Source organism: Asparagus officinalis, chromosome 8 (genome assembly GCF_001876935.1).
Source record: "Asparagus officinalis chromosome 8, Aspof.V1, whole genome shotgun sequence".
NCBI lineage: Eukaryota > Viridiplantae > Streptophyta > Magnoliopsida > Asparagales > Asparagaceae > Asparagus > Asparagus officinalis.
This window is the reverse complement of record NC_033801.1, coordinates 121,547,840-121,575,767: the sequence shown is the minus strand read 5'-3', so window position 1 is coordinate 121,575,767 and position 27,928 is coordinate 121,547,840. Positions and strand designations below refer to the sequence as shown.

Sequence of the window (27,928 nt, the reverse complement as noted above, 5' to 3'; positions counted from 1 at the left end):
ACAAAATTAAGTTTTCTGTGCAACTTTTACAGTAACCATCAATATGTATGGAGATAGTAGTTAATATTCGTAAAAGTTATTTTAAATGTAGTCAGTACCCATAGTGTTTTAAAATTTTGAAATTACTACATTTATAATAAACTTAGGTTAAGGCAAATTGTATATAAATCCCTCGTCTATACATTCAGTTCCACTGAATCCCCTAAGTTGTTTATTAGCATGTAGCCATCTTTCCTTCATAATTGAGAGGAGATAAGTGCTAATAAATGAGCTAATTGAAGGCATATATATATAAGGAAGTTATCTTCAACTAACCCTTTTGTTTATTATATCTTTGCAATGTTTTTCCTACAGTTTTTAAAATCATATATTTTGTTTCAAATCATATCGAATCTTTGAAGATAACTTGTATATAAGCATCTCGTTGATAATCAATCCCTCTAATTATCAAATTACATTACTTTATTTGTTCTAATACATGTTAGGGGAACCTTGTTCCACTAATGAGGTATTGTCACGTGTCTTTACTTGCTCACAAAGTAAATTTCATGACTACCCCAGCTAATAGAATAGTGGCACATGTAGATTGAGGGACTAATATGGAATAATTCTAGATTTAATGGACTAATATGCAATATCCATCTTTATTTGAGGCTAAACATGTGAAGCTGAGTTTGTGAGTTGAAAAAAAGGGAGGAAGAAAAAAAAAAAGCAACGACGAGGTTTAAAACTCCAGACCACAAAGAAGTGAACGGCAGGGGCTACTTGCCAACTGAACCAAAGTTTTGCTTATTTTACTATCTACAATGTTTGACTTTGATTACTATTCTAAAAGCGCTACATGACAAACTAGAAAACAGAGCTCTTAGACACTTTTTATATCGAGAGGGATATGTAATTTTTTTCAAATTGAACAATTTTTCAAAACATTCTTTTTTTTTTTAAATCGACATTTTTTATTTACCAAAACCGACCCGTTTTTTACAACGTCAGACTAATCACTTTCCTAAACAGTCGGGGTTGCCAACCCCGATTGTTTAGGACATAATTTTTTAGGTTTAAGACTTCTAATTTGGGGCTAACACCCTTCTAAATAGTCGGGGTTGGCAATCCAACCCCGACTATTTAGGAAAGTGATTAGGCTGATGTGGTAAAAAATGAATCGGTTTTGGTAAATAAAAAAATAGTCAATTTTAAAAATTAAAAAACAAAATGGGGCGATTTTGAAAAATTATTCTCTTCAAATTCCGTACTTCGCAAATATTTTATTGGACACCGTTCGTAAGAGAAGATAATTTTTGTTCATACCCATTTACCCACTTAATCCGTTCATCACTTAACCCTTTAAAAAAACACTCCTTTAGTTAAATGAATCTAATCGAACGGATTTTTCTCAAATTAGACTAAATGGGAATGGGCAGTATCTGCTCACCCATTTGCCCGCCCAAATTCCCAAAACCAAAACCAAAACCAACACCCTTCGCCTTCAGTCTTCAGCCTTCAGCCAGCAAAACCCTAATCTCCCTCTCCCGCTCCCTCCTCTCGGCTTTACGGTTTTTTTTTTTACCCTCGCCAATGATCGATGATCCTCCGCCATCACCATGTGAGCTCCTCATCGAGAACAGCGAAGCGATCTCAACGAGATTCCCCTCTTTCTCCCTCTTCCCACTTGTAAGCAAACCTTAACCCCTAGTTTGCTCGTCAATTTTATTGCTTTTAGGTCAAATTGAGTTTACTTATTGTTCTACGATGATCTTTCATCCTCTGGCCATTCGTTCCCAGTTGGTGATGTTCGCCTCAGGATTCAGCGTGTATTAATCTAGGGTTTGCCTTTTGTTCGTGTGAAATATTTGCATTTTTTTAGATTTTTAGATTGAATTGAGAAATTGGAGAATGAAAAGGAGAAACTGAGGGGAAAGGAGGAACTTTGTTGACATCAAGACAAAACCCTAATTTTTAGACTTTTTTTAGGCTTCTCTGATCTGCTCAAGTTTATGCTTCATTTTGAGATCAAACATTAAAATTCTATTGAATCTAGTGAAATCCGTGCAACTTACATATTTTTTTAAGTTTAAAGTGTGAAATTGGAGAAGGAAGAGGAGAAAATGAAGGAAAAAGGAGTACTTTTGTTGAAAATCAAACAGAACCCTAGCTGATATCTGTTTGCGTCAAAAGTTGGTTTTGTCATGGAATTCATTATATCTTCAGTCGATTACAATAAACTCAAAAAAAGAGATAGCCTTTTTATAAGACTTCTTTTACACAACAAAATAAAAATTACAACTCTTGAGAAACAAACACAGGATCGTTGTTTGGATCACTGCTTGTGTGGGATCTTTGCCTGTGCCGGGGGTGCGTTAGCCCGTGGACCACCAAATCACAGATTCTGATCGAATCGTGAGGGGTTTATGATTCTGACTTCGTTTATCGAAGTGAGAACTTGAAACGATATCTTATCAAGGTAAGATAGTCGTTCTTCTTGAAATCAAGTCAAAGCCTGAATATCAAGGAGTTACAGAAGCTCGAGTACTCTGCCCTCTCTGCTCTGAAATCAGCCTGTGGATGCTCTCTGATCAGCCTCCTTCAAAAATGGCCTTCGGGGGGTATTTATAACCCATAGGAACAGTTGGCGGAAAACAGGCTCGCGAGACAGCATTTGCTGTCTCGGCTGTCGAGACAGTGTTTGGGGCAGTTACAAAACCAATTTCTGAATCTTTTGAAAGCTGTCTCCTGTGCGAGACAGAAAAGTCTGTCTCGCGTGCGAGACAGCAAGGTCTGTCTCGCACGGCGAGACAGTCTATACTTGTGTTCTTTTGGCTTTTTTGGATGATTTCCTCTTGAGCTGTATTTGGATATCTTTCAGCATTTTTTGACGCCTACAATATCAACTTTGTTAATGTTTCATTCCATGATCCAAATTTGTTGAAAATCAAATAGTAATAAGATTCCTGCATAAAGGAATCTCAAACAGAAACTGATACCAATTATTGTTTTATTGAAAGTTTACATCCTGTTATACAACAAATAAAGACTCTGACATTTTAATTACTATAATGTTATATTGACCAAAAATTCTTCTAAATGCATATGGCATTTTCACACTTCAAAATTTTACTTTTGCAACATTCTAGCAATTATAAAAGCATAAACATGAATACATCACTATGATAAACCTGTAAAATCAAATAATAAACAACACCAAAATCTGAAATGAAATTTTAGAGGGAGAAACTTACTGGCAACCCGATCAAAGACATCAGCAGCAGACTCCCCCTCTGGAAACCGAAAGAAAATAACATAATATAACCTGTCCAAGTTGCCCTGGCTTATAATTTTAAGGTAGCGAATCTTGCAAAAAATAAAGTTATTCATTTGTTTGTGTCAGTTTGAATTTTGGAGTCAGCTTGTATAGAAAGTTCCACTGCTTCAATTGTATTCTGTTACAGTGGGTGAATGCTCTTGTGCATTATGTTACTTAATTCCTTTAAAGTTCTGATTGGGTCCTGGAATGTTTAGGAACATGAAAACAAAGTTAAAGGGTCTAAGCAATGTTACTCTAGTGGTGATCAGACCAAATTTGCTATATTTATTCATTTTTATAGCACTTGTAGGCGTGTAATACTTCCCTTGATGTTATATCCCTATTCTTGTATCCTCTCATTCGCTATGTGAACATGGATGTCATAATAAATGGGCGCTATTTATAGCGATACTATGTAAGTTACAATATTGGTAACAAGTATGCGTAGATTTGTTATGTTATGTTATTTTATTATGAAAGCATGGTGTTTAGTTTTAATGCAATTTTGGTAATAAATCAATCACTCTTATATTATGAAAGCATGGTGTTTAGTTGTCTGTTGTATTTGTGTATGCTGACATGTCCAAGTTGCCCTGGCTTTCGCCGTGCCTCATTAGGATGATTCTCTTGGGCAGTTTTCGGTGAGGGTGGATTGCGAGATTTTCGTGTCCTAGATCCTCATGTATCCATCCCTTCATTCTGGTTTGTTTGATTTGTGAGCTGATGAATATAGTTTTGATGTCTGGTTTTGTTGCGGAACTGCTCAGTGCATAAAAGAGAACAAGGATGAGCAACCATTGTAATAATAGAGGGGTTTTTTTTTAAATATACCCCTTAAATCACGCATATTCGCAAAACTCCTCATTAATTTATTTATTTTTTTTTTTGGGGGGGGGGAATACCCTAAAAACAGAAACTGATACCAATTATTTTTTAAATTTAACCTAAATCCCCTAATTTTTGCAGTTGATCGAGATTTCCCAAGACTTGGTCGAACTAGAGGATGAAAATTGCAACTTCTCCAGCTCGCAATCAGGTATATCCCCTTCTCTTGAATTCAAAGTCATAAATTTAGTTTCATTTTCTTATGAAACATATTTTCTTTTGTTATATAAAACCTATTTGAAATTATTAAAAAAAGATTGGTTCTTTTCGAGTTCTTCTCTTCTATTAGCATGTATTTGAATTTCTAAAATTTGCCATGTTCTTAGCTCTGACTTGAAAATTATCTGAATTTCTTTTGTTTGATGTTCTAAAATTTGCCATGTTCTAAAATTTGCCAAAATTTAAAAGAGTACAGATTGAGAGTAAGAGGACATCAACTCCTTCAACTAAATACTGGGTCCACACCATTAATATGTGAGACTTAATATGTGAGACTTTATATTACATATTCAAAGAGAGCATAAAAGAGATCACACAACTGACATCATTTTCATGTAACAACACCTCTTCTATGTAACAAAGACCTAGCCCTTGGCTTTGTTCCTCCCTTCTTCAAACTCCTTTCTCAAATATGTCAGGAAACTACTTTCTAACCAATAATGGAAGTTCTGTTCTTGGATCCTGTCTTTTGCTTATCCGGTGAAAGCCTCTAACAACGACTCTCTCATCTTTACTCTTCTCATCATATTCAGCTATTTTGGCTCCGACTTCTACAAAAGATTCCTCCTTTCATAGCTGGTGCCATAGACCACTGAGATTTTTTTTCATCGATGAAAGATTTCTATTGTTCGCCATCAATCTCCTTATTCTCCATAGATGTCCTATAATCGTATCCTACACCATCTACCTCATCATCGATTCTCTTGGATTCTTATCCTTCACAATTGTTCTCATCATTGCAGAGTTTCCCTTATCGTTTTCCCCAGATTTCTTTCCTAGGCCATTGATCTTATCGCCACAGAGTCTTCGTTGTATATCTAGAACTCTGACTCTTTTATAAAGTCTTAGCTAGTGTTTAATTTTGATACTCATTATCCAAACTCCCAGTTGTTGGTAAATGTGAGATTAAGGGAATGTTAAATATAATATTTTCCTTCATTATGACTCCATTATATCTTCGTTTCTTATTAATCAACGGTCAATGAATAATGATACATTTTTTTCATAACATGAGTAATTTCCTAACATGAATAACTTGAGCAATAACAATAAATTTCGTTTCATAACATGAGTAATTCTTAATTTTTGTCTTAGCCTTTTTTGCATAAGCAATTAGATAAGTATCTATTCTATGATAATTTCTTAATACTCTTCTATGTTTACATGCATGTACTTAAGACTTTGGTAGAATTACTTAATGTTAGTTTCCTACGCTGCTCTCTTATATAAACAAAAACAACTTTTATTAAGGAAAATATATTCCTCTAGATATTGTTAGTTATTTTGAATACATAAAATATAATTTCCTTTCAACATTGAGTTCTAGAAAGTTTCTTTTTCTAAACATGTATAACACATGCCAAGAGACCATATTTTTAAGAAATGCAAGATATAAAAAATTTAATGCTTAAATTAGTTTCCAATAAGAATAATGTCAATTACCATAAAAAACACTATGTGATGGGGACCGGAGCGGGGACCCGAAACAAAGGAAGGAGTCTCTTGAATGCGATGCCTTCAACGCCTATCTGGGTGACTGGGTTCAATCCAAAAGCTTGAGGATGTTAATGGTTCAAACACTGGTGGCTATTTGAATATGATCGAGATTTGAAAGGAGCTAGGCTTAACAGGTTGAAAATCACCTCCAACTCGCCGCTGCCTCCTCCGAGGTGTCGCTGTCGTCTTCGAGTTGTCGCCGCCTCCAAGTTGCCATCGTATCTTCTCACATGCTTTCTTCTTCCTCTCACTCCCTTCTCAAATTTGCACTAGTTTATTGCTATAATCCATATATTTTCATTTAATTTTTGCCCTAATTTGTGTTATTTACTTTTGCCCTAATTTGTGTCAATTTGATTTTTGCTCTAATTTTATTTCTTCCCTCACATCCTGCTTTATTCTAGAGTTTACTTTTATAATTTTTTCTAATTTTATGCTGAAATTTTCAATTTAATCATTTGTGATAATAATTCTTATGTGTTCAGCATTTTGATACAATATGAAGAATTATTGCGTATTAAGCATATATTTGTGGGAAATTATCTGTCTCATCGTGTATTTGAAGATAAGTGTCAATATTCTCCTCTAGCACAAGCAGTGAACTTCGAGTTCCCTAGTCACACCTGTAAGCAGATCATCCTGGTTTGTTGTTCTTGCCAAAAGTTTTTTTGGCATTAGAGTCTATCCAACATTACTAGTGTGTTTCATGATGTTGATTGAATCAAATGTGTTTCGTGACGTTGATTGAATCAAGACCTGTGATAATTTTTATCTCTAGACCCACAAACAAACATGAGATTCATCCGGACTAGCATTATCCTGAAATATGGGAGGTAAACGTGTGAAAATCACTAAAGATTAGCAAGTATATCAGGTTTCAAAAGTTAAATCTAATTATAACCTCAATATGTGTGTGTTTCTATATGTTTGATTCTAATTATACTGTCCTATTTGATTTGCCTTTTTGGTTTCATGTTGGTGTGAATATAATAGATGTCAAGTGAAAATCCTTATGTCAACGAAGTGGTGGAGATTTCCCCTCCACAAGGAGTGGGAACTTGGCCTGAATGTATGGAGCTTTATTTCATAGACTTCATGGAGGAAGAAGTGAAAAAGGAAATAAGCATACAAGTACGTTTACTAGATCCTTTTGGAAATTCATGGAGCATGAGTTGAAAAAGAAGATGGCGAGAGAATATACTCATGACCAAATGAAAAATAAGTTTAACCAATTTAGACAAAGATGGAGAAATTTGAAAAATCTATTGACGGATACGGCTGTTGGGTATACTGCGAGCAACATCGGTTAAATATCTGTAATGGAGGATATCTGGACTAAGTTGTATGCGGTAATCCTTGATAATTAATACAATTTTAATTAGATATCTTATGTGAGTTTGGATTCATTATTTCCTTTTGTTTTACATAGACGCACAAGTATGCAAGATATTTTAGAAGGAAAGGATGCAAAGGCTATGACGAGTTGTGCATCATTTTTGGTGATACAACTGCTACTGGTGATCAAGCTCATCCCTCTACTAAAAGTCCTACCATTAGTGAAGATGATAAGGAGGAAGAAGAGGACGATGAGAAAGAGGTTGAATGATCTCGAGCTAAGAAAAAGGCGAAAATAGCGAACAAATGTGTACCATTGAACCAGCAAGTCCAATTAGCAATTGTTGAAGCTTTAACCTCGATGGGATAAAACACTAGGAAGAAAATGGAGTGGAGGGAGAGGAGAATAAGTTCGACTACTGCATATAGTCATGTTAGTGGTATTAGGTAAAGACGTTCTGAGGAAGAACAAGACTTGGTGAACTGCATCACTACACTTAGTGCTCTTTCGAGATTGATTCAACTCAATTTTCCAAGGCCGCACACATTTTGCATGATGATGCATCATGTAGAACCATGTTTCTTGCCATGCCTAGCGAGAGAAAGAAGGATTGAGTGTTAAATCTACCTTGATGTTGTTTGTGTTAGGTCGAAGAAATTTGTATTTGTTTATGTTGTGTTTGTTTCTATTAGGTTAAAGACCTTTGTGTGTGTTTCAATTATGCTTGTGTTCTAGTAGATTGAAGACTTTTGGGTGAATTTGTCTTAGTTTGAACCTATATATATTATTTCCATAACGTTGTTTGTATTAAACTTGTTTATGTTGTTGACATGTGTTTCATGCGTTATGTTTAAATTTTATTAGACTATGATTGAAATTTATTTTGAAGATCGATTTGATTTTTTATGTAAGTACATTTTTAAGGTTTTGAATAGTGTTCAATTATAATTTTATATGTTTTTTATATGTATGGATGGCAATATAGATGCAGATAATTATCAATTATCATCACAATCTGATTCCTTTTCGATCCAGCGCCATCTCCTCTGTGAGGTATAAATTCCTTTTCGATCCTATATAAAAAATTTGGCGTTTTTTCTTTGTTATCATTCAGTCTACCTTGAAACCATCTCTTTCCATTTTGATTTACTTGCAATTACGAGCCTGAATCATTTAAATTTAAGCCTTGCTTAGTGCAATTTAAGAATTTGAATGCTACCTAAATAGCAGTTTCTAAGAAGTGCTTCTTGGTTGATTTGTTCCCCCAATTTTATTCGGATGATAATAGCTTAATTTCTGTCAAGTTCTTGATTTATGTGGCCATAGAAAATCCCTCTGTTAACGAGAGTTCAAAATCTTGCCATGGAGAAATTAATTGTTGTTTCTATCCTAAACAATGGCCGTAGCTTATACATGATGTCCACATGCAATTAATAGTCAACGAAAAAAAGAAATGTTGAAAGTAAATTGATATAAAAGCAGTCACCTGATACCAAATATTACAACTATTAATAAAACATTCCAACTTCCTGTGTGTTTCTGCAGAACATCAGTTAAGGATGATATAGGCATTACAAATCTTGCTAGTTCATAGGGAGAAATGTTTAATTGCAATCTGATTTTATTTGTAATTGCTATTTTATATTGTAATAAGAGCTTCTAAATTTATCATTAGTTTGTGTATAATTAAGGATTCTTAATTTTCTAACCTAATTTATCAACGACTTTTGTTAAATGTGGCAAATTTGGTTGGAGAATTGTTGTTTATGTTTTGATAAGATACATCATGTGTTTTGTCAATTTGAGTTGTGTGTATTGATTTGATAAGATTATGTGTTATTAGTATAAGGTCATTTGTGTAAATTTACATATATTTCCTTCCCTTCCCTTCCCCCCATTATTACTCCCAAACAGGTTATATTAATTTCACCTTCATTCACCTTACTCAACTCTCAAACAACATATTACAATTATTTCCTTCCCTTCCCCTCCCCTTGTTTACCTTCCCTTCCCTTAGTAAACTCCCAAACACACCATTAATTCTTTTAGTTTCTGTTAATATCTAAATCGTTAGGTACTAGTTTCCTGAACGTTAGTAGGTTGTTCTTTCTAGATGCCGATTCGGGATTCTGTTTGCTATTGCAATGTGCGTCCTGTTATCATATTAATTTATCTTTGAATGCTTTAGGAAATTTTGCTAATTGAAAAAATTTCCCTTTCTGTCTTGATCTTTTTGAGAGGAGTTCTGATTAGTATTCAGTTCATTTCTGCAAGGAATTTCAATATCTAATTTGGTTATGTTCTTTATTAGATGGCTTACACTAGTAATCCTAGAGGAGGTTTAGAGTATTTCTTTTCTCTTTAATCTTGAAAGGATTTGATAAGATTGCTCTTAACTTTGCCACAACAAAGTGGACAGGTTCCTGTTTCAAAATTCGGTTAGATTGCTGGAAGCGAAAAGAAAATGTGATGTTTGATGAGAACTACTAGGAGACTTACATGAAGTAGAAGTTTGCTTCCGAGTTCATGTGAAACTACTGAACATTCACCTGCTTCAAGAATTGTACTTAAAAAGTTTAATTTGTTTGCATATTCCAAGAGTGCTGGATAAGCATCTGCAATTTCTAGACTATTGTGAAACTCAAGTTCTGAAGAGCTATTAGACAACAGAAACCAAGGGGTGTATGTCAGTATGCTTAGATACTTTATATCAAATCCCGGTACAATTGATGATATTGCCTGTATATGTGAATTGTTGTATTATATTTTTATCATTTGCGACCACATACATTTATGCAAGGAGAAGCCTACAACCACATACATTTACTCATTTGGTTGTTATTTATACATAGATGTACTAATTCATATCCATTTGTTGAATATCCGTTTCATATTTGTGATCGTATCCGATCCGATTCTCAAATATCCGAACCGTATCCATTTCCGATGAGTACAGATATGATTAAAGTTTTTTTCTTATCGAAGATAATCTGTATCCGTATTCGTTTATAGAAAGCGGATATGGATATGGTAAGTGTCATATCCGAACCTTATCCGCTCCGTTAACACCCCTAGACAGAACGCGTAGATTAACGGGTCAAGTTGGACGAGATTCAACCGGAACCGGCCCGATATCTGCCGCCCATTACCCGCAAGTTACAGACGACGTGTACAATACGCTTCATCGCGTTTAGTTGCAAAACATTTGCCCCTTTTCGCCTCTCTCCTCTCAACCGCGGGGAGAGCAGAGGAAAAAGCACTGATCCCTTTTCTCCCGCCCTTAATTCTTTCAAAAAATCTAATCTTTTATCGTTCTAGGGTTAGCGTTTGCGATGAATCTCCAAGACCTGCACAAGGTTTGGGAGATCAAAGCCCTAAAGAAGCCCGGCGATGACGAGTCCCGCCGCATCCTCGATCGGATCGCCAAGCAGGTGCAACCTATTATGCGGCGGCGGGAATGGAGGGTCAAGCTTCTCTCAGAGTTCTGGTCAGAAACCCTAGCCTTAAAAACCCTAATTTTGTTCTTCTCGTTTCTTACTTTTTTGTCTAACCTTGAGTTTGTTTGGTATTTTGTTTGTAGTCCATCCAATCCAACGCTTTTAGGGTTGAATGTGGGAGGTGGAGTCGAAGTTAAGCTTAGGCTGCGGAGGCCGAAGAGGGATTGGGATTTCTTCCCATTTGAACAAGTCCTTGATACGATGCTTCATGAATTGTGTCATATTCAGCATGGACCTCATAATGCTCAGTTTTACAAGCTCTGGGATGAACTCCGAGTGGTTTGTACCCTTTACTTTCTTTCTTTCCTCCTTTATTTTGTTTTTAATGAGTAATGATAGCTACACTACTCTCTCCTACACTACTTATGCAATAAAGGGAAGTGTGAGCTCCCTTGACGAGTCATCAATTTTGAAATAATATTGAAGAGAATGGACCCCACTTTTCTCTCTCTTGTAGTGTATACACGTAGTGTAGGATTAGTAGTGTAGTTATCACTGCTAATAGTTTATATGGTTCGATTGTCACTACTCATGTTTAATACATAGTTAACCATTAAATCTCAACTTAATTGTTTCCTATAAATATATTTGGTGAAGAAGAATATGGTTTGAGTAATTGTATACATATTATAAAGAAAGGAAAGAGGATGATGGAGATGTTTTTTATGTTTAATCGAATAATGACATCCAAGTGGGGTGTCCTAACGTTTTCTACTTGGACATGTTTAAAGTTCGTTTTTTTAAGAAGAATTACTTATCCTTTTCTCATCATTCCATGTTTTAGTTTCTTAAACTTCTTCAATACTAAATGAAATAAAGCATGATTTTCATTGACATGTTTGTGGAATTAATTGCGCAAAAGTACATTATATACTCACTAATTATTCTTGCAACTCTGACCAACAAATGTAAGTTATCCTGTATCACTGACTTTTCCGGCTTACATGTTTTAATAATGTAATACATTCATAATGATGCATTTGATTCTTAATGATTGAATTCTACCAGCTCTGGGATGAAATAATGTTGGTGTCTCCCTGAGTTTTTGCTTTATTACAAATGGCTAAAAAAAAATTTCCATCAAAATCTTCTTACACCTGTTAGTTTCAATTTATCATATACTGTAGTTTGATGGGATTTTAGAACACTCCCGGATTTTGTATTCTTCAGAGATAACTATCCGCTAATAGTTGTCAAGATACATTATCATGTAAAACACGCTTTTCATGACAGTACTTCAAACTATTCTTGAATTAATTTCACATTGATAGTTACGGTTGTAAAATTTTGTAGCTGTAAGAAGTTGTGTTATCATGTACAAGTACTTCACATGAATTTCATGTCAACAAGTACCAGATACTAATATCACATTTTATAATTATGGCATAAATGTAAAGCTGAGTTTTTACACGAGGATTTGGAGAACTATTCATAATTTTTATATTTATGCTGAGCCACATTCCAATTGAATAGCTTCAGTCTAACAGCTACATTGGGATTTTTCATTACATTTTCTTTTTGTAATTCACCGTTCCAGGAATTTTGTGTTATTCACTGTCTCAAACATGTCAGTGCAGGAATGTGAGGAATTGGTATCAAAGGGTATAACTGGTACTGGACAGGGGTTTGATGCCCGAGGACAACGATTGGGTGGGTTTACTCGACAGCCTCCGTTGTCGTCTCTTCGACAAGCTGCAGCTGCAGCAGCGGTTAAACGCGCACGTAATGGTGCTCTATTACCTTCTGGACCTAGAAGATTAGGCGGGGATAGTGAAATTATGACTGCACTATCTCCAATACAGGCTGCTGCAATGGCTGCAGAGAGGAGAATGCAAGATGATTTGTGGTGTGGCTCTGGGTGGCACGAAAGTTTCAGTGCACCAGAAAGTGAACATGGAAAGTCGGAGCATTCTACATCAGTAGGTTGTGGGGAATCTTCAAAAGGCAGTAATGTTTCCAGGGGTCCTTGTAATCATGATAATGATCAGAGTGGTTCAATTGTTGGTTCTGTGAATACATCCGTGCTTGGTAACAGAGCTGGTGAAATATCAATATCCAGTGGTTCATCTTCCTGTGGGAGAATAGGTGATGCTGAAAATAAAGTGATATGGGAATGCAATATATGCACTTTGTTTAATCAGGTATTATCTCTTCTCCCCCTCAAACTCATACTTTATTCAGTAATATTTTGAGCATGAATTTATTTATTGCTAAAGCCTGAACCTTTTTCCCTTAACTTTTATCATGACTTGTTTAAAATGATTTGTGTATATCTTGGTTAATATAGTTCAATGAATGACTAATAGGCTAATATTATATGGACATAGTTGAGTAATTAGAGGATAAATGGCTAGAGAAATCATGTGATATGGTTCTGTTTTCCTATTTGGAATCCAGTGGTTTTCTGAAATTTTCAGGGAATTTTAGAGCACAAGCCCTTATAGTCATCATGTTTCTTATGCTGAGTGTCTTGTGATGTTGTTTCTTTTTAGTGGAACTTTAGCATCAGAATATTTTGGATGATTTGTCAGGACTTAATTCTTTTCAGTGGAACATCTTGATATAGTGACTAATTATAGAATTATGAACAAAGACTTTAAGGAGATGTTTTAGTTTGTTCCCATTTGTGTGCTTATCAAAAGTGTACAAGTCGAGCTGGATAATTCAGGGTTGATTGGTAATGTTTCTATTAAATTAGTTAGTATATTCGAAAGTTGGAGAAGATTTAGTCACGATACACACATCAGAAGATTATGCATTATCCAATTATTTTACAATATACAGAACTTGACGATCCCTCTTTGGGAATGACGTCGTATCAGAACCAAAACCCTAAAAATCTCCTTTCTTATCACTAAATCTGCCATCAAGCAGATGTGCATCTTGATGAAGTGACCGCTTGTCCTACACTAGTCTTGAAACAATGATAACTTAATGTAAATCAAAGTGAGCGACAACTGTAATTTCTCTGGAATAGTTTTGAAACTATAGGAAATTTACACCATTCTAAAAAGTGATCTCAAAGTGTCAAATAGGCCATATCTTCTTTGAGACCTAATTATTTAAATTTGAACATTGTCTTATGTGTCAGGTCCTTAAATGATAGGTGGTTGATGTTTCTTTAATCTAAACTTTGCTATCAGAAATTGGCCTAGATATTCTCTACAGCTTTGCTTTAGAATTCCAAAGCTAAATTCAGGGAAAGAAAAATCTAAAATCCACTGACAAACCAGCTTGAGAAATCAAGTGATATATTTCTGGAATACAATGTACACTTTCGATACACGGTATCCCCTATTATGAAGGCTCCTTCATTATTTACTTCATGTGAAGTTAACTGATTGTTGTCAACAGTAATGATAGGTCTTTTGTACATCCATTTACTTATGGTCATATTGTTGCTGATTTGTAGTCATCACTTACTGATGCTCCATTTGATGTTTTTCTGGAAACTGACGTCATTTGAAGTTTGAATATGTTGTATTACCACAGCCTTTGGCACTCAAATGTGAAGCTTGTGGCACTCAAAAGCTTAAATCTGCTGCATCCAAATTCAAAATATGGACATGTAAGTTTTGTACCTTGGAAAATGACAGTGAGCTGGAGAAATGTTCTGCTTGTGATCGATGGCGGTACTCATATGGCGCACCAGTGTCCACCCGTGCACCCAATTGCTGCACTTGACAGGTTCTTTACAGCTACTCAATGTAAAAGGATGATATCATTTTTCTTGTAAGCTATCTCTCTCTTTACTTTTGACCAAAAGAAAGGAAAAGGAAAAAAGAAAAAAAAAGAAAGAACAAATTTGTTTTGCATTAGTAAACAGTCTTTTCATCCTGCTCCATGTTTGACTTCTGAATACTTATTAAGCATAAGCAGTTTGTTTCTGCTACCTGACCATGCTTTCTAGATTATCTAATTTCTACTTTAGTATCACTTGGTAATCATCATTTAATATTATGCATATTCTTTCTTCTCCGAGCTTCACCATGGAGTTGAGATCTTTTTCTTCCAAAATATTTGGCACGCACGTACACACTATTGCTGGTGATTCAGGTAGTAATGAAATTATCTGTCTTGTTTTGGGATTTATTTTTGATTATGTTGTCTTGGCAAGGGAATTTCTTTGTCACATAATTACGTAATAACTCTTTAGCTTTGTCGAGATAAAGCTTACTCTTTCACAAGGTTGTGGAAAGATGAAAGCAGAGCGAAGCGCTGAAGCATTGCTCACACTTTTTAGGCTTTAGCAGCAAAAAAGTTGAATATCTGATCTTTGTATGAGAAATAGGAGTCTGCTTGAGAAATGAACAAGGAAAATAAGAACAAACAACTTAGAAAGTTTGGACATAAAAACTCTTAAAAGATTGTAAAAAAAACCTTGCAAAAAAATACTCAAAAAGTTTGCAAAAAGTTTTCAAAAGTTTACGAAAAGCCCCTAATAGTTTGCAAAAAGCCCTATAAAAATTTACAAAAAACATCCTAAAAGTATTATACACATAACTACTATAGTTAAATGGGTAAATGGGTAGCCCGTTTATTAAATGGTCGGGTAAAAATTCGCACATTTAGAAAATGTTAAATGGGTCATAAATGGGTTAAACATGCCCACTCATTTATGACCCGCCCGCCCATTTAACACCGAAACCCACCTATTTAACACCTCTACCATTTGGATTGTTGTGTTTGGCTTGGCGTAAAAATGCAGCAACTTCCGCACCGCATGTAGTTTTAACCACATCAGATAATTAAATGTGTTATTTGATTTTAAATGTTGCTGCCACGTCAGAAGATTATTGCAACCGTAAAGTAAATAGAAGTATTAGAACAACACTCAAATTTAAAAGTGTTTCAGCACCCGGAGTTGGAATGACATGACATTGTAAAATTATTTGTTGTTCCAACTCTTTCAAAGCGCAAGCTCATATCGCATAGGCATAACTGTTGTCGTCTTATTGCATGAAGTTTTATAATGTTAGCATATATAGTTGTGGTCCTTGTAGATGCAGGTGTCACTTGTGAATAATACTTTTGGGACTTCTGTTAGGATTGTTTTGCCACTGGAGATGCAATTTGAATCACATTTCTAACTCAAAATGATAGCAATTGCAACCTACGTAGGATCCGCATATATTGTTGGATGCAAGAACAAATCTTTCTGCCATTGCAGTTGAGAGTGTATACATTGTCAAAACTGCAACGATGTCGGAAAATTAGGGAACCTCTGGGATTTCTCATATCATACCGGACCAACGTCATTATAGTGTCATTTAGGGGTGGGCAAAAACCGAAAAAAAAACCGGTTCAACCGAAAAAACCGCCCGAAAAAACGGACCGGTTAACCGAACCGAATTAAATGGATGAGAAGAAGCCTCTAAACCGTCCGAACCGAATTAAATCGGTTTGGATCCGTTTTGAACCTCTGAACCGCCCAAAAAAACCGACCCGAATTCTGTTGGGCTGTTTAGAGAATAAACTTATACCTCAAAACTTTTCCTGTTATCATCCAATAGATTCAAACGGCGCAAGGAGCAGTTTCAAGCAACGAGTACAGCAATATCACAGAAAAATATCCTTGAGAACTAAGTAAAGATTCAAATCAATCCAGAAAATTTGTTATGCACATGATGCACTTACAAAAGATGCATATGCTACATTATATGAACAATATCATACAAAACATCACTCCCCCGTGTAATTAAATAAACTTAAACTTTAGTTAAAAAATTTCGCAGAAAAGATCTTGAGAATTACATAAGATTCAAATTAATCACAAAACGTGTTATGTACATGATACTTACAAGAGATAAGCATGTTGTATTATATGAACATCTTTAAAACATCAATTCTCTGTGTAATTATATCAACTCAAAACTTTATTCTAAAGATGATAACCAGTCTAATAAAGCTTTGTTGGCGAGCTCAGGAACCTCATCATGAGGACAATGCCCAGCTTGCAAATTCACAACAGAAGTCTTTGGATAGAACTCTTTGCAAATTCAAAACCGAAACCAAACCGAACCGAACTGAATTTCGGTTGAGCCGAATATTTGGATGAAGGGGAAAAAATCTAGATCTGGATGAGAGTTTTGAGAATCCGAAAAATTTGGATTGGATGCGGATTGGGCATAAAACCAAACCGAACCGAATATACCCAGCCCTAATGTCATTTGTAGCCTGAAAAATGTCGCCACATATTATTACAATGTATTAAGAACAATAAATTATAGATAATCCCCCCGCCTGTCCAGTAATTGAGGGTAACAAGTTGCCAATGAACAAGTTGAAGGATGATAAATACCACTGAAATTATTATTTAAAAGATTATTATTATACCATATCACCCATTCCCTTTGAATTACAATTTCACAACTCCCATCTCTTAAGCAGAAAGGTACACATTATACATCAAAGAAAGCACTTTGTGCATGTGACATTGTAATTTATAATTATTAATTATATACAGAAAGGAAAAACCATCAACCTGTAATTACAATGGAGTGTAGGTGCGATACACGAGAAAAAAAAAACAAATAACAATGATTCATGAATCAGAGGGGGGGAAATACAAAATAAATAAAAAAAATACAGTTGCATAGGACCTCAATAACTTCATAGTCCCAAGCAACGAACAAAAAAGTAAAAAAATACACGTGGGTGAATTTCAATAACAAAGGAGAGCCTGGAGACATGAACACCAACTGAAGGTGAAACAAATTTACAAACAGTCGTACACAAAAAAAATCTTCTTTCAAGAGCAACTTGGGGTCAAAAAAGCATCATAAAATTAATTGACATATACACGAAACACAAAAATCGAAAAAAAGAATATTAATATCAATAATAATTATAATAACAAAGCTTTGCTGCTACTACTAACTACAATTTTCGGCCCCATGACAGCCATGCAAATCAAAGAATCCAGTGTACCTGAACACTTTGTCAAAATAGCTCTTCAGAATTGAATTTATTCCAAGCTTCCTGTTTCATGAAGAAAACAATACATGCATAAGGAAATGATCCATAATAATGCATGTGAAACAATAATGCTACATGTCAAACTACTGTATTGCTCAAACTGCTGGGTGCTGATATTTATCTTTTCTGAACCAAAGAAGTTTAGTTTTAATGGAGTTATCAAATATTGCTCGCAATTTATAGGAAATACACCCAGTTACAGACAATGGGATGACTACCCTACAAAGGCAGCAATTTAAGTGTCTGGTAACATTAACAAATTTCACAAATCCTTCCTGAACTTTTGTGGTTAAATCAGAAAAAAACAAACTATATCTAGATCTCAATAACGGTGTTAACTTGAAGAGTAAAAAAGTCTGAAAATATGATCTTGTTGCTGTGTTTTGTTCTCCCACATGAATGCTCTTTACTCAAATATTTTCGTCAAAATTTTTTATTGTCATAATTCAAACTTATTACTCTAATATTCAGTTGTTCCATGGCGGCATTCAACAACATAAGCAGCAATGTTGTTTGAGATCTAGCAACAGTTTATGTTACTCGAGCAACAAAAAACCAATTTGCTAGGCTGCAACTCTAAGAGCTATTTAACTTGTGCTGTGAAGACAACGGCTAAATCATCGTCCCTTGGAAATCTAAATGCTCCAAATACCGCTCTTAACTGCTTGAGACAAATCACTAAGGAGCAATCCACTGACCAAAAAGTAACTCCTGAGCAAACTGAACCCCTTCAAAATTTAAAGGATCAAATTAATCACTCTTAGATGCTTGAGATTCATAACTAACCAACAGCAAATCTGCTTGAGTTTACTACAGCTGATGGAATAGAGGCTTAAGAGACCACAAGTGGCAAAACCTTAGCCATGTACTGTACTCATCTCAACACTCAGGAAGCAAGCTGACAGAGAAGAGGTGGCAGAGGGAGATGTGGTGGCGAATGTATGAACATGAGGAAACAAGTTAGAAGTTTCCCTCCCCCCTCCATTTTTCCCCACTGCATCCTTAAAACAAGTAAAATTCAAGATCTGACAGTTGGGTCTGTTTGTATTGTTCAGATAAAATCTTATATGACTAACTTGTTTCAGCATGACCATGCATTCACAGACATGCTAACTACAAAACATGAACCAACTTATTGCCTAAATGGTTTTCATCCTAAACATACGAAACTCTGGCATGGAAGGCAAATGTAATGATACTAGTCTCTCTTGGTAGTCAAAAGTCAAACCAGAGTAAGGAGTCTCACTTCACACAACTTGGAAATATAAGAATTTACATATTTGACAATTTCTTACTAAGAAGGGTGATTAGAGATTGTAAAAATAACATTTTTTCCTCCATCAGGTCTCCCTAGTTGATGCAGGACAACTAGAAGATCATCTATCAGATAGGAATTTTTAAGGATTCTATTTTCTTTTAGTTGAGGATATTTAGTTAGGGATTGTTCTTTGGTTTTATTTGTTATTTACAATATTTTTATGATTTTTTAATCTTTTAGTTAGGAGTTTGTGTCTTATTTCATTTAGATTTTATTCTACAAATAACAACGCAATTCTTCATTTGAAGGAGGAGGAGATTTGATGAATAATTAGGGTAAATTCCACAATAACCCAGTCCCTTGGGGTGTTTCCCACTATATCACCATATACTTAATTTTTCGTACTTTAACGCACTTAACTTTTCCCACTTATCTTCAATAACTCCTTTATATTTTTTATTTTTTCCACTTAAACCCCAAAAGTTCAAACTTCAAAGTGTGTCAGATAATCGTAAAAAACAAGTGTGCGGCAAGTTAACATATAAGAGGGGTTATCTTGAACAATCTGGAGTTTGGGGGTTAGAATCGTTAGATGAGAAAAGTTAAAGGTACATGGGTGTTATCTGAGACACTTTGGAATTTGGAGGTTGGAAAAACTAAGTATTGGAGGGTATTGTGGAAAACACCCCATAGTGTTGACGGTTTTTGTGAAATTCACCCAGTAAAATTATGTTTACGTGAGAATTTGGTGGTGATTCTGCAAAGGCGTGAAGCCTCTCTTTTTTTTTATCATGAGGTGCTGTGAATGTATCCAGTCTTCTCTTTCAGCTCTAATATTATTTTGTCCCAGATTTAATCTCAGCCGTTGACCTACTCTTCTCAACATAGCTCCATCCAATCAGTCTGCTTCACTAGTCCACTGAAAGCACCTCATTAGGATCAAGAAGCATATCTGTAGGTCAATGTCAATCTTTGCATCAACAGATTCAGTATAAGCTTAAATTCTAAACAAATACAAACTTGTACAGGTAACATCTTCAATTAACGAGGTTAAAAAAAACTCTGGTGCGAGTATCCAAGTACTGTAATGTCAGATATGAGCATAACACACCACTTCATAGTAGAAATGTCACTGCAACAAAGCCACCCCTTCCATTTTATCAGTCATCAAAGTGCTCTAGCTACGGCCTACGGTATATTATTTTAATTGTAACCTAAGTAGAATACAACTTAAGCAATATTAGTAGCAAACATTCTAGTTAAGATGTCTCCTCGCATATTGACTTCCCCATATTTTGAGAATATTGCTTGGCATTTTAATATCTCAAATCAGCAAGTTCCAGACATAAACTGTAGCAATTCATAGGAATTCTTCTACACAGTAAGACAACACTCAAAAGAATCTCAAGTAAATTAGGAAGGAAAAAAAGTATAATTCCATAGGAGCATATAGCCACCTGTCAGCAGATGTGATATGGAAAGAAAATATCCAGACATGCACGAAAAAAATATTGATAGTAAAACATAACAAAGGTCAGTACCAAAGGAATACAAGGAAGCACATGTGTAATTCTTCATATTAGTTGTTCAGAGACTAGATAAAATTTTGAAATAGTAAACCAAGGGTGACATACTGAGTATAGGACAATATATTTAAAGTTCAGACAAGTTTTATAAGTTACTATAAATCAGATGTGTAACTAATCATGCCATGAACTTTCAACCATATATTGATGTGGCGGACATTCCATCCATTCATAGGTCAAGCACAGTTAGCTAGCAATGAATCTGATCACATCAGATAAGACATATAACTAATCGTTCCATGAATTTTCAACCAATATATTAATGTGGCGGTCATTCCAACCATTCATAGGTCAACCACAGTTACCTAGAAATGAATATGATCCCAGTATCAGGTTCACAGTCTGAAAATATGTTATCATCGTAAAGCTAGTTTTCATCACGCTTTTGTAATGAGGAAATGATAGAAAATTAGAAATCTTCAAAAATAGACTCTACATAAGTGGAAGGAAAATAGAGAAGCAGCAAGCTCCAACCAGTAATCACTTTATAACTAAGTTCATACCTTAAGAAGGTCAAACACCTTCTCCGCGATATATTTTTGCTGAAGATTTGCACCCTTCTGTTGCACTTTATCAGGATGGATACACAAGGTGGCTTTCCTATAAACCTTTTTCACAGCAGCAGCAGTAATTAAATCCGTCAATGAGACAGCTTGCCACCCACACTCAGGCCAAAGTACCTGATCACAGTTTGCAGAATAGGCAGATCTCAGCACCAAATGCAATGAGTCAGACTAGCTTTTCATGGGAAAAGGACCCTGTGAACTTATATTAAATATTTGAGGTGAAAATCAAACACAGGAACTGCTAATGAAGCATTAAGTTATCGGTTTCTCTTTGTCAGATATCAAGACACAACTTCACCGTAAAATAGGCAAAAACTAGTTGTTTATCAATTATTTGTTTAGTCTACACTAGCAAATCCAAGGCATGGCATGTCTATGCAACTTTGCATAGTGGTAAATAATCAATATGAATTAAAACATGTTTTTTCTCTTTCTCTCACCAAAAAAACATGATTTTTGTTCAATCTGATTGCTCAATTCTATTTCCCTTCCTTTGTCTCATGTTTGTGTGTAAGCTTTCGTGATCATGGAGATGTCAGTTAGGGGTTAATGCATATGACAATGTGGGTAGCTGTTACTGAAATATTTGGATATAGTAAGAATATCTATCAGAGCTTGGGATAGGTACAACAGTTATACACGTATATTCATGCCTGTGTGTATATATGTAAGATGTAAGAACATATGTGCACATATATATCCCTTGCGTGCTCACACATTAACGTACATACGTATACACAGCCAGATTGTATAGACAGCCAGATTGACTTATTGTGCATGATAACTGTAATAATATAATAAAAAAATGTAATCACTCTCGAGACCTTTAGAAATGCGATTCAAAAGAAAACGCCGAATAAAGGGTGGAAAAAACAATGGAAATGGCTCACTAGAAATGAAGACTATCTAAATTATAAGAAAGCTAAAAAGTATATTTTGAAATCGTATCATCGGAATTTTTTCCATTTGAGTTTTGCACAGCTTTTAAATCGTCAGATTCAGCATGCCTAATTCAACTTACCTGCGTCATAGAATGACTTATAGATCTAGTGAGGAAAAAGATGGTAGCAACATGGAAACAAGCAATTGAAAGAAGAAGAAGAAAGAGTAATGCACTTAAATTACAAATGTTAATTGACAAAATGAGCTAGAAAATCGAACAGATGCAAGAATAATGACCCACATATTGCAACGTCGATAGCAAAGCTCGCAAATTGCCTTCTTTCCCAGCTGCCCATCGTTTTATCTCAATATCCAGAGTTTCACCAATTCTCTGCCAGCACCGCAAAAGGCAAAAACGATAAATGAGAAAGGAAATAACAGAGGATATATCTAAACACTAATATCAAGTCTTCATAAAGTGAATTTTGCAAGAAAAACTTAATAGAACTATTTCTTATGATTGTGGCGTACATCTCTTTCTGCTTGCTCCCTTTGTGTTTGCATATCTCGCTCGTTCTTCTCAGCAAGAGCTTGTGCCTGGGAATAAACAGAATGCCAGAATAAGCAAAATACTAGAGTCATGGCAAACGATTAGGTTCATTACAAGTGAAATTGCATTAGATTTATGTCTCAGTTTAGAAAACATCATTATGTACTGAACAAACATTCAAGATTGCCATACCGCTCGCGCAAGTGTCCTTTCGTGCCTTTCAAGTCGGGCTCTTCTCCTTTCTTCACTCTCTCCTTCAATTTCTTGAAATTCTCCACCAGATGATGGCACACCTTTTGAGAAAATGATTGATTAATAAGATGCATTATACGCTGCATTAACACAGAATATTATGCTGTAATTTATAGAAGAATAATTGTTATACCCCCAAAAATGGAAGAAAGATCGTCCACAATATTTGTCGCAGAAGATGCTTTTCTAAGGCCAGATGAAGAAGCAGGAGACGTTCGCCTTGTGCCATCAGCACTGCCTCTGCTTGAAGGTCTGGTGTCAAAAATATTTTCCTAGTTATATCGAACCAGTTAGACAGGACTTGTTAGATTTACAAAGACGCTGATCTCAATGACCCAAAAATACCAAAAATAAGAACTTACCGAGGTTGTAGCCCTTTGTTTTGGTGTGCTATTGGGATGACCACCCAGACCAAAGAAGGACTCGAGATCATTTTCAGTTTTGTACTGTTTCTCTCTAGCTGCAGCAGCAGCCCTTTCTCGTGCTTCAGCATGAGCTCTGTCAATCGCAACCCTTTCAGCTCTAAGACGAGATTCTGCTGCAGCTCTCTCCCTCGCAGCCTTTTCCCTTGCTTCTGCAGCTGCTCTTTCAGAAGCTCTGTCACGTGCCTCTGCCGCTGCTCTCTGAAATGCAGCTTTCTCTGCACGTTGGCGTGCTTCAGCATTTACTTTATTGACAGCTGCTCTTTCAGCTCTTGCGCGAGCCTCAGCTGCTGCTCTATCACGTGCCTCTCTAGTAGCCCTCTCTACAGCTTGTCTATTTCTTTCCCTCTCAAGTTCTCTTTCCTTTTGAAGTTTNTTTCTAAATTTTCTCCTCTCTCTTTATCTCCCGTATCTTGTATGTCTGGTGTTGCTTCTTCATCTCTTTCTTGTGCAAATTCTCTACTCCTAGAAGATCTTGCATCTCTTTCTCTTACCTCCTTAGCATGCTTAAATTTTGCCTCAGCCATATCCATGGCCTCCTTCATAGCAGCTGCAGAAGCTGCTGCAGCTGAATTGGTCTCGTTGTCATGTTCACTCGAAAAAGTAGCAGCACATTGATTGGCCTGAGGCTTGTTCAAGGCAAAATCTTCAAGTTCATCTATACCGGTCGCACCAGGTCTCCTCACTGAACCTTTAGGATATGAGAAACCACGACTGGACTTTGAATATGACTCGTAATCCTTTCTTCTAGGACCAGTCCTTCCATATGGTACTGATTTAATGACAACTGGTGGAGGCGGTCTCGAAGGTGGTGGAGCCCTTGTAGGTTGTGTAAATAGAGGAATTTCAGAAACAGTAAGCCACACATCATCAACTGTTTCCAAATGTTCAGGACTGCCATTTGATTTCAGATTTTCGGGATTACTTCTAGAATCAAAGGGGTTCCTGGACTGTGTCTTAGGTATATCATTGTCAAAGGTCTCCACAAAGGATCTTTCCTGAGTTATATTTGGACCAGACTTTAGGGGACTCATGTCCTTCCGACCTTCATTTTTCTCAGATGTCGATGCAGGCACAGATTTTCCAAGCCCATCAAAAGCATCAATATCATCAAATACCCCCCCACTTAGAGGAGATGCATCACCAGTCGCACTTCCAGAGTTCATAGGCCTGCCAAGGTTTTCTAAAGGGTTGGTAGACATCCCTGATGAAGGATGCGCTGAGCCAGAAGTTGTTTCCAGAACTGCAAAGGGATCTTCTGGAACAGAGGCAGTTGCTTTATTGGACGGATCATCCGATTTTTGTCGGTTGGTCTCAGGATGATCTCTGATAGAAACACAACAATAATTTCAGAACAAGTGACAGTATTACAGCAAGAACAAGCACGCTCAGAATAAATGTCATGTGCTTATGTCATTGTATGATTATGACCAGAGGTGGATTCAGTAATTCTGGAAAGTGGCGTCACTACGTAATTAATAACTAATGAATCTACAATTGTCTTTGACGAGTTTCCATATTTTGAAAAAAGATTTTTTTTTAAGTTATTTATATTAGTAACTTAAATCTTCCATATTTGGAAATTAATCCTTTGAATCATTGAAATTGCTATTGAGTCTCTCAATACTTACGTTACTTTGAAATGAATCCCTCAAATATTGAAATTGCCATCAGGTCCTCCAATTTCTAACTTATTTTGAAATTAGTCCCTCCAATCAAGAGTAGGTGTAGCAATTAGAACGAAATTAGTCCCTGAAGTCATCGATATTTTCATTAGATTCCCCTAATAATATCATAATTTGTTTCAAACATTGTATTTGATAATTTTACCATTGATTTAAAGGTATTAATTTCAAAATAATTTAAAATTTGGGGGACAATAGAAATTTCCATAATTTGAGTACCTCGTTTCAAAATAATTGAATAATTGTGAGACCTAATAGCAATTTCAATGATTTGAGGGGCTAATTTCAAAATATGATAGACTTAAGGGACTAATATCAGAAAAAAAAAAGCCTTTCAAAAAATATATAATCCCAAACATGGGAGTGGGTCTAGTGGATTTTTTCAGTGGGTCTTAAGCTTGGTAGTGGAGTCGGTTTTTCAGATGGATGAGTTTTAAGTAGGGGTCGGGTGCATATTTGGGTCAGGGTCTTGTGGGTTTTTTAGTGGGGTCACCAAATTTGCTTGTGACGTGGAAATTTAGATTTGTAGGTTTTATATAGTATAGGGTCCTAGTTCTCCTTGAGCAAAGTGACCCCACTTTGCTTAAGTAGATACACCAATGGTTATGATAAGCCTGTTACACTCCAAATTTAAATTACAGCCCGGGATCTGATAGATCAAAACATCTAAACAGCAATGTGATATGTCTTCGGTCAGCCTAGCCATTTCCAGGAATTGAAGACTGAGTATAGCTACTTCAGAGCTGAGAAAGTTATGCCTGATATAAAATATGTTGCCTCCATTGCAGCAGCTGCAAAAATATGTAGCAGTAAAGCTAATATGAGTGGACATAGTATGAGCCATTTTCTAAAGTGTCCAATAACAAGTATGATTTCATTATGATGGCATGCCATTATGTTATACGATGAGATGCACACCGCATGTACACCTTAAAGCATGTCCATCAGATGACCCTAAATCTGGCTATGATAGTTGTCCCATAGGAATCAGTGTTATTAGGATGCATGTTTTTAGGAACAATGAAACATCTTTTTAATGGTTCTGTTTTATAAAATTTAAACCAATGTTAAAAATTTAAAACCATTCTTCTGATTAAGCTACTCCTACAGCCCTAAAGGATGGTTAAAGTTTGCTCCTACATTTGAAGTTATCTGTATAGATAGGAAAATCTGAGGTGTGCTTGCACACTTTTCATTATTCTCATCATAACTTCTCCGCTAGGTTTTTAGGAAACAGAAAGAGACTACTCTAATAGTATGGCTACCTTCTGACGGTGACTAATCACTTTACTCAATACATTCATATCCTTCATATCCCTCTCTACCAAAGTACACGGTTTTCTTTCGTCTTTGCAGTTTCTAGGGTGGGAACATGCATGACGACGGTAGCTTGGTGTTTGCATACTACAAAGAAGGCACCAGTGATCTCTTAATATAGTATTATAATTTGCTCTTTGAATCCCAACAGCAAATAGTCATTTATCACTTTGTATACACTATCTCTTAGTTTCTAACTTTCTAGCTTCATGAACCCAAATTTATGGCTAGTAAGAATACGACTATAAACATAATGGTCCTCGTATAAGAAAAGGTTTGCGTAATTTCTTTCCCAATGTTTCTACCCACATCTATCTATAAACTTTGGCACTTAACTAGGAGAAAGTATCATATGGACCCTGGTCCATAGCATTAAATGTGCACTCAAAGGATATGAACCCTTATATTAGTGCAAGAATCATGAAGTTTGATGATTCAAGAGTTGACGTCATTTGGGTGCATATTTAATGGCGTGGACAGCCCTGGCACTTTCTCCTTGATTAGACATGTGGCTTCTCATCTTTCCTGTTATTAATCATTTTTATTTCTTTTTTTTCTTCTGTATATGCTTTTTACGTAGCATGAAACCTTCTAACTTCCCATTAATGATTCATTTATAAATGCCCTCACAAGTACAACAACGTTATAACACTAAATCATGTGTATCACACGGGTAAAAACTACTTGGTCTTAAACAACTAATATAAAAATGCACTACAATTAAGATCCTAAAACAATCTAAATCAATCAAAAATTCAAAAAACACAACAATCCAACATTACATTTACCTTCGACTTGATGGGCTACTCCCTCCAAACCCAGAAATCAACTCCTCGAACCTGCCCAAATCCTCCGACCTCTTCGCCTCTTTCTTCGACCCCGAGCTCCCTAAATTCCCCAGCAAATCATCATACTCCCCGCCTTTATCTGCGCGTCCCCCCTTCGATAACGATGCGAAAACATCCTCGTACTCCACCTTAACCGCCGGCGAGCTCTTGATCCCCGGCGCCCCGTCGAAGATATCATCGTCGTACACCGGCATCGAGCTGTACTTCGGTTTAGGGTTAGGGTTAGGTTTAGGGTCGTCGAAGAAGGAGTCAAATGATGGGGGTTGGTTCTTGATAGGGCGCTTGGGGGGCCCACCGAAGACGTCGTCGAAGGAGGAGACTGGGTGGTTATTGGGTCGGGCGGAGGCGGATCCGGATCCGAGAGAGGAGGAGGACGAGGATTTCATGGGCGCGGATTTGCCCTGCGGGCGGAACCCGAAGTCCCGAGCCAAGAGGCCGGGGAAGTCCTCCATTGGGAGAGGAGGTGGCGGATCCGGGTAGGGACCGGGTTGGTGGTATCGGATCCGACCGGGTGAGATCCAATTGAGGTCCGATTGGGATCCGGCGACGAGGAGGGAGAGGGGAGAGGAAAGAGGAGTGGGGAGCTTAATTCGGCTCTTTCGTGTTTCCGGGGCGGGGCCCACGTAGGATTGTTGTTTTTCAGCGGGCTGAATTTGCTGTTTGCTGTTTTGGACTGGTAAAGAATGGGATCATGGGGATGGGGCTCTTAATACAGGATAATTATGGTAAAACTTAGAAGGAAAGGCTTTTAGTATTGGATGCTACTTTTCTGCAGGGGGCTTTACTCCCAATAATTTATAAATAGCATATTAATTGATGGAAAAAGCTAGATTCAGAGCTATTTTGATT

General features: G+C 36.2%; 2 protein-coding genes across 4 annotated transcripts; one reads left to right on the top strand and one right to left on the bottom strand.

Moving 5' to 3' along the window:
• On the top strand, nt 1,647-14,622 carry LOC109851528 (DNA-dependent metalloprotease WSS1). Of its 3 annotated transcripts, none has more exons than XM_020421712.1 (6): nt 1,647-1,671; nt 4,268-4,337; nt 10,557-10,725; nt 10,819-11,014; nt 12,313-12,876; nt 14,228-14,622. In XM_020421712.1, exons 3-6 carry the CDS (start codon nt 10,571-10,573, stop codon nt 14,417-14,419), a joined length of 1,107 nt encoding a protein of 368 aa, XP_020277301.1. In that variant the 5' UTR covers nt 1,647-1,671; nt 4,268-4,337; nt 10,557-10,570; the 3' UTR covers nt 14,420-14,622. The 3 variants fall into 3 exon arrangements, with proteins under 3 accessions (XP_020277301.1, XP_020277299.1, XP_020277300.1); XM_020421710.1 differs by having other exon boundaries at nt 14,204-14,622; XM_020421711.1 differs by lacking the exon at nt 4,268-4,337 and having other exon boundaries at nt 1,656-1,671; nt 14,204-14,622.
• Nucleotides 17,283-27,702, bottom strand: LOC109851527 (auxilin-related protein 2-like). Its single transcript, XM_020421709.1, is given in 9 exon segments — nt 17,283-17,716; nt 21,061-21,237; nt 22,307-22,396; nt 22,537-22,602; nt 22,748-22,848; nt 22,941-23,079; nt 23,170-23,606; nt 23,609-24,555; nt 27,020-27,702. Coding segments are annotated over 9 exon segments (2,508 nt in total). The 5' UTR covers nt 27,532-27,702; the 3' UTR covers nt 17,283-17,677.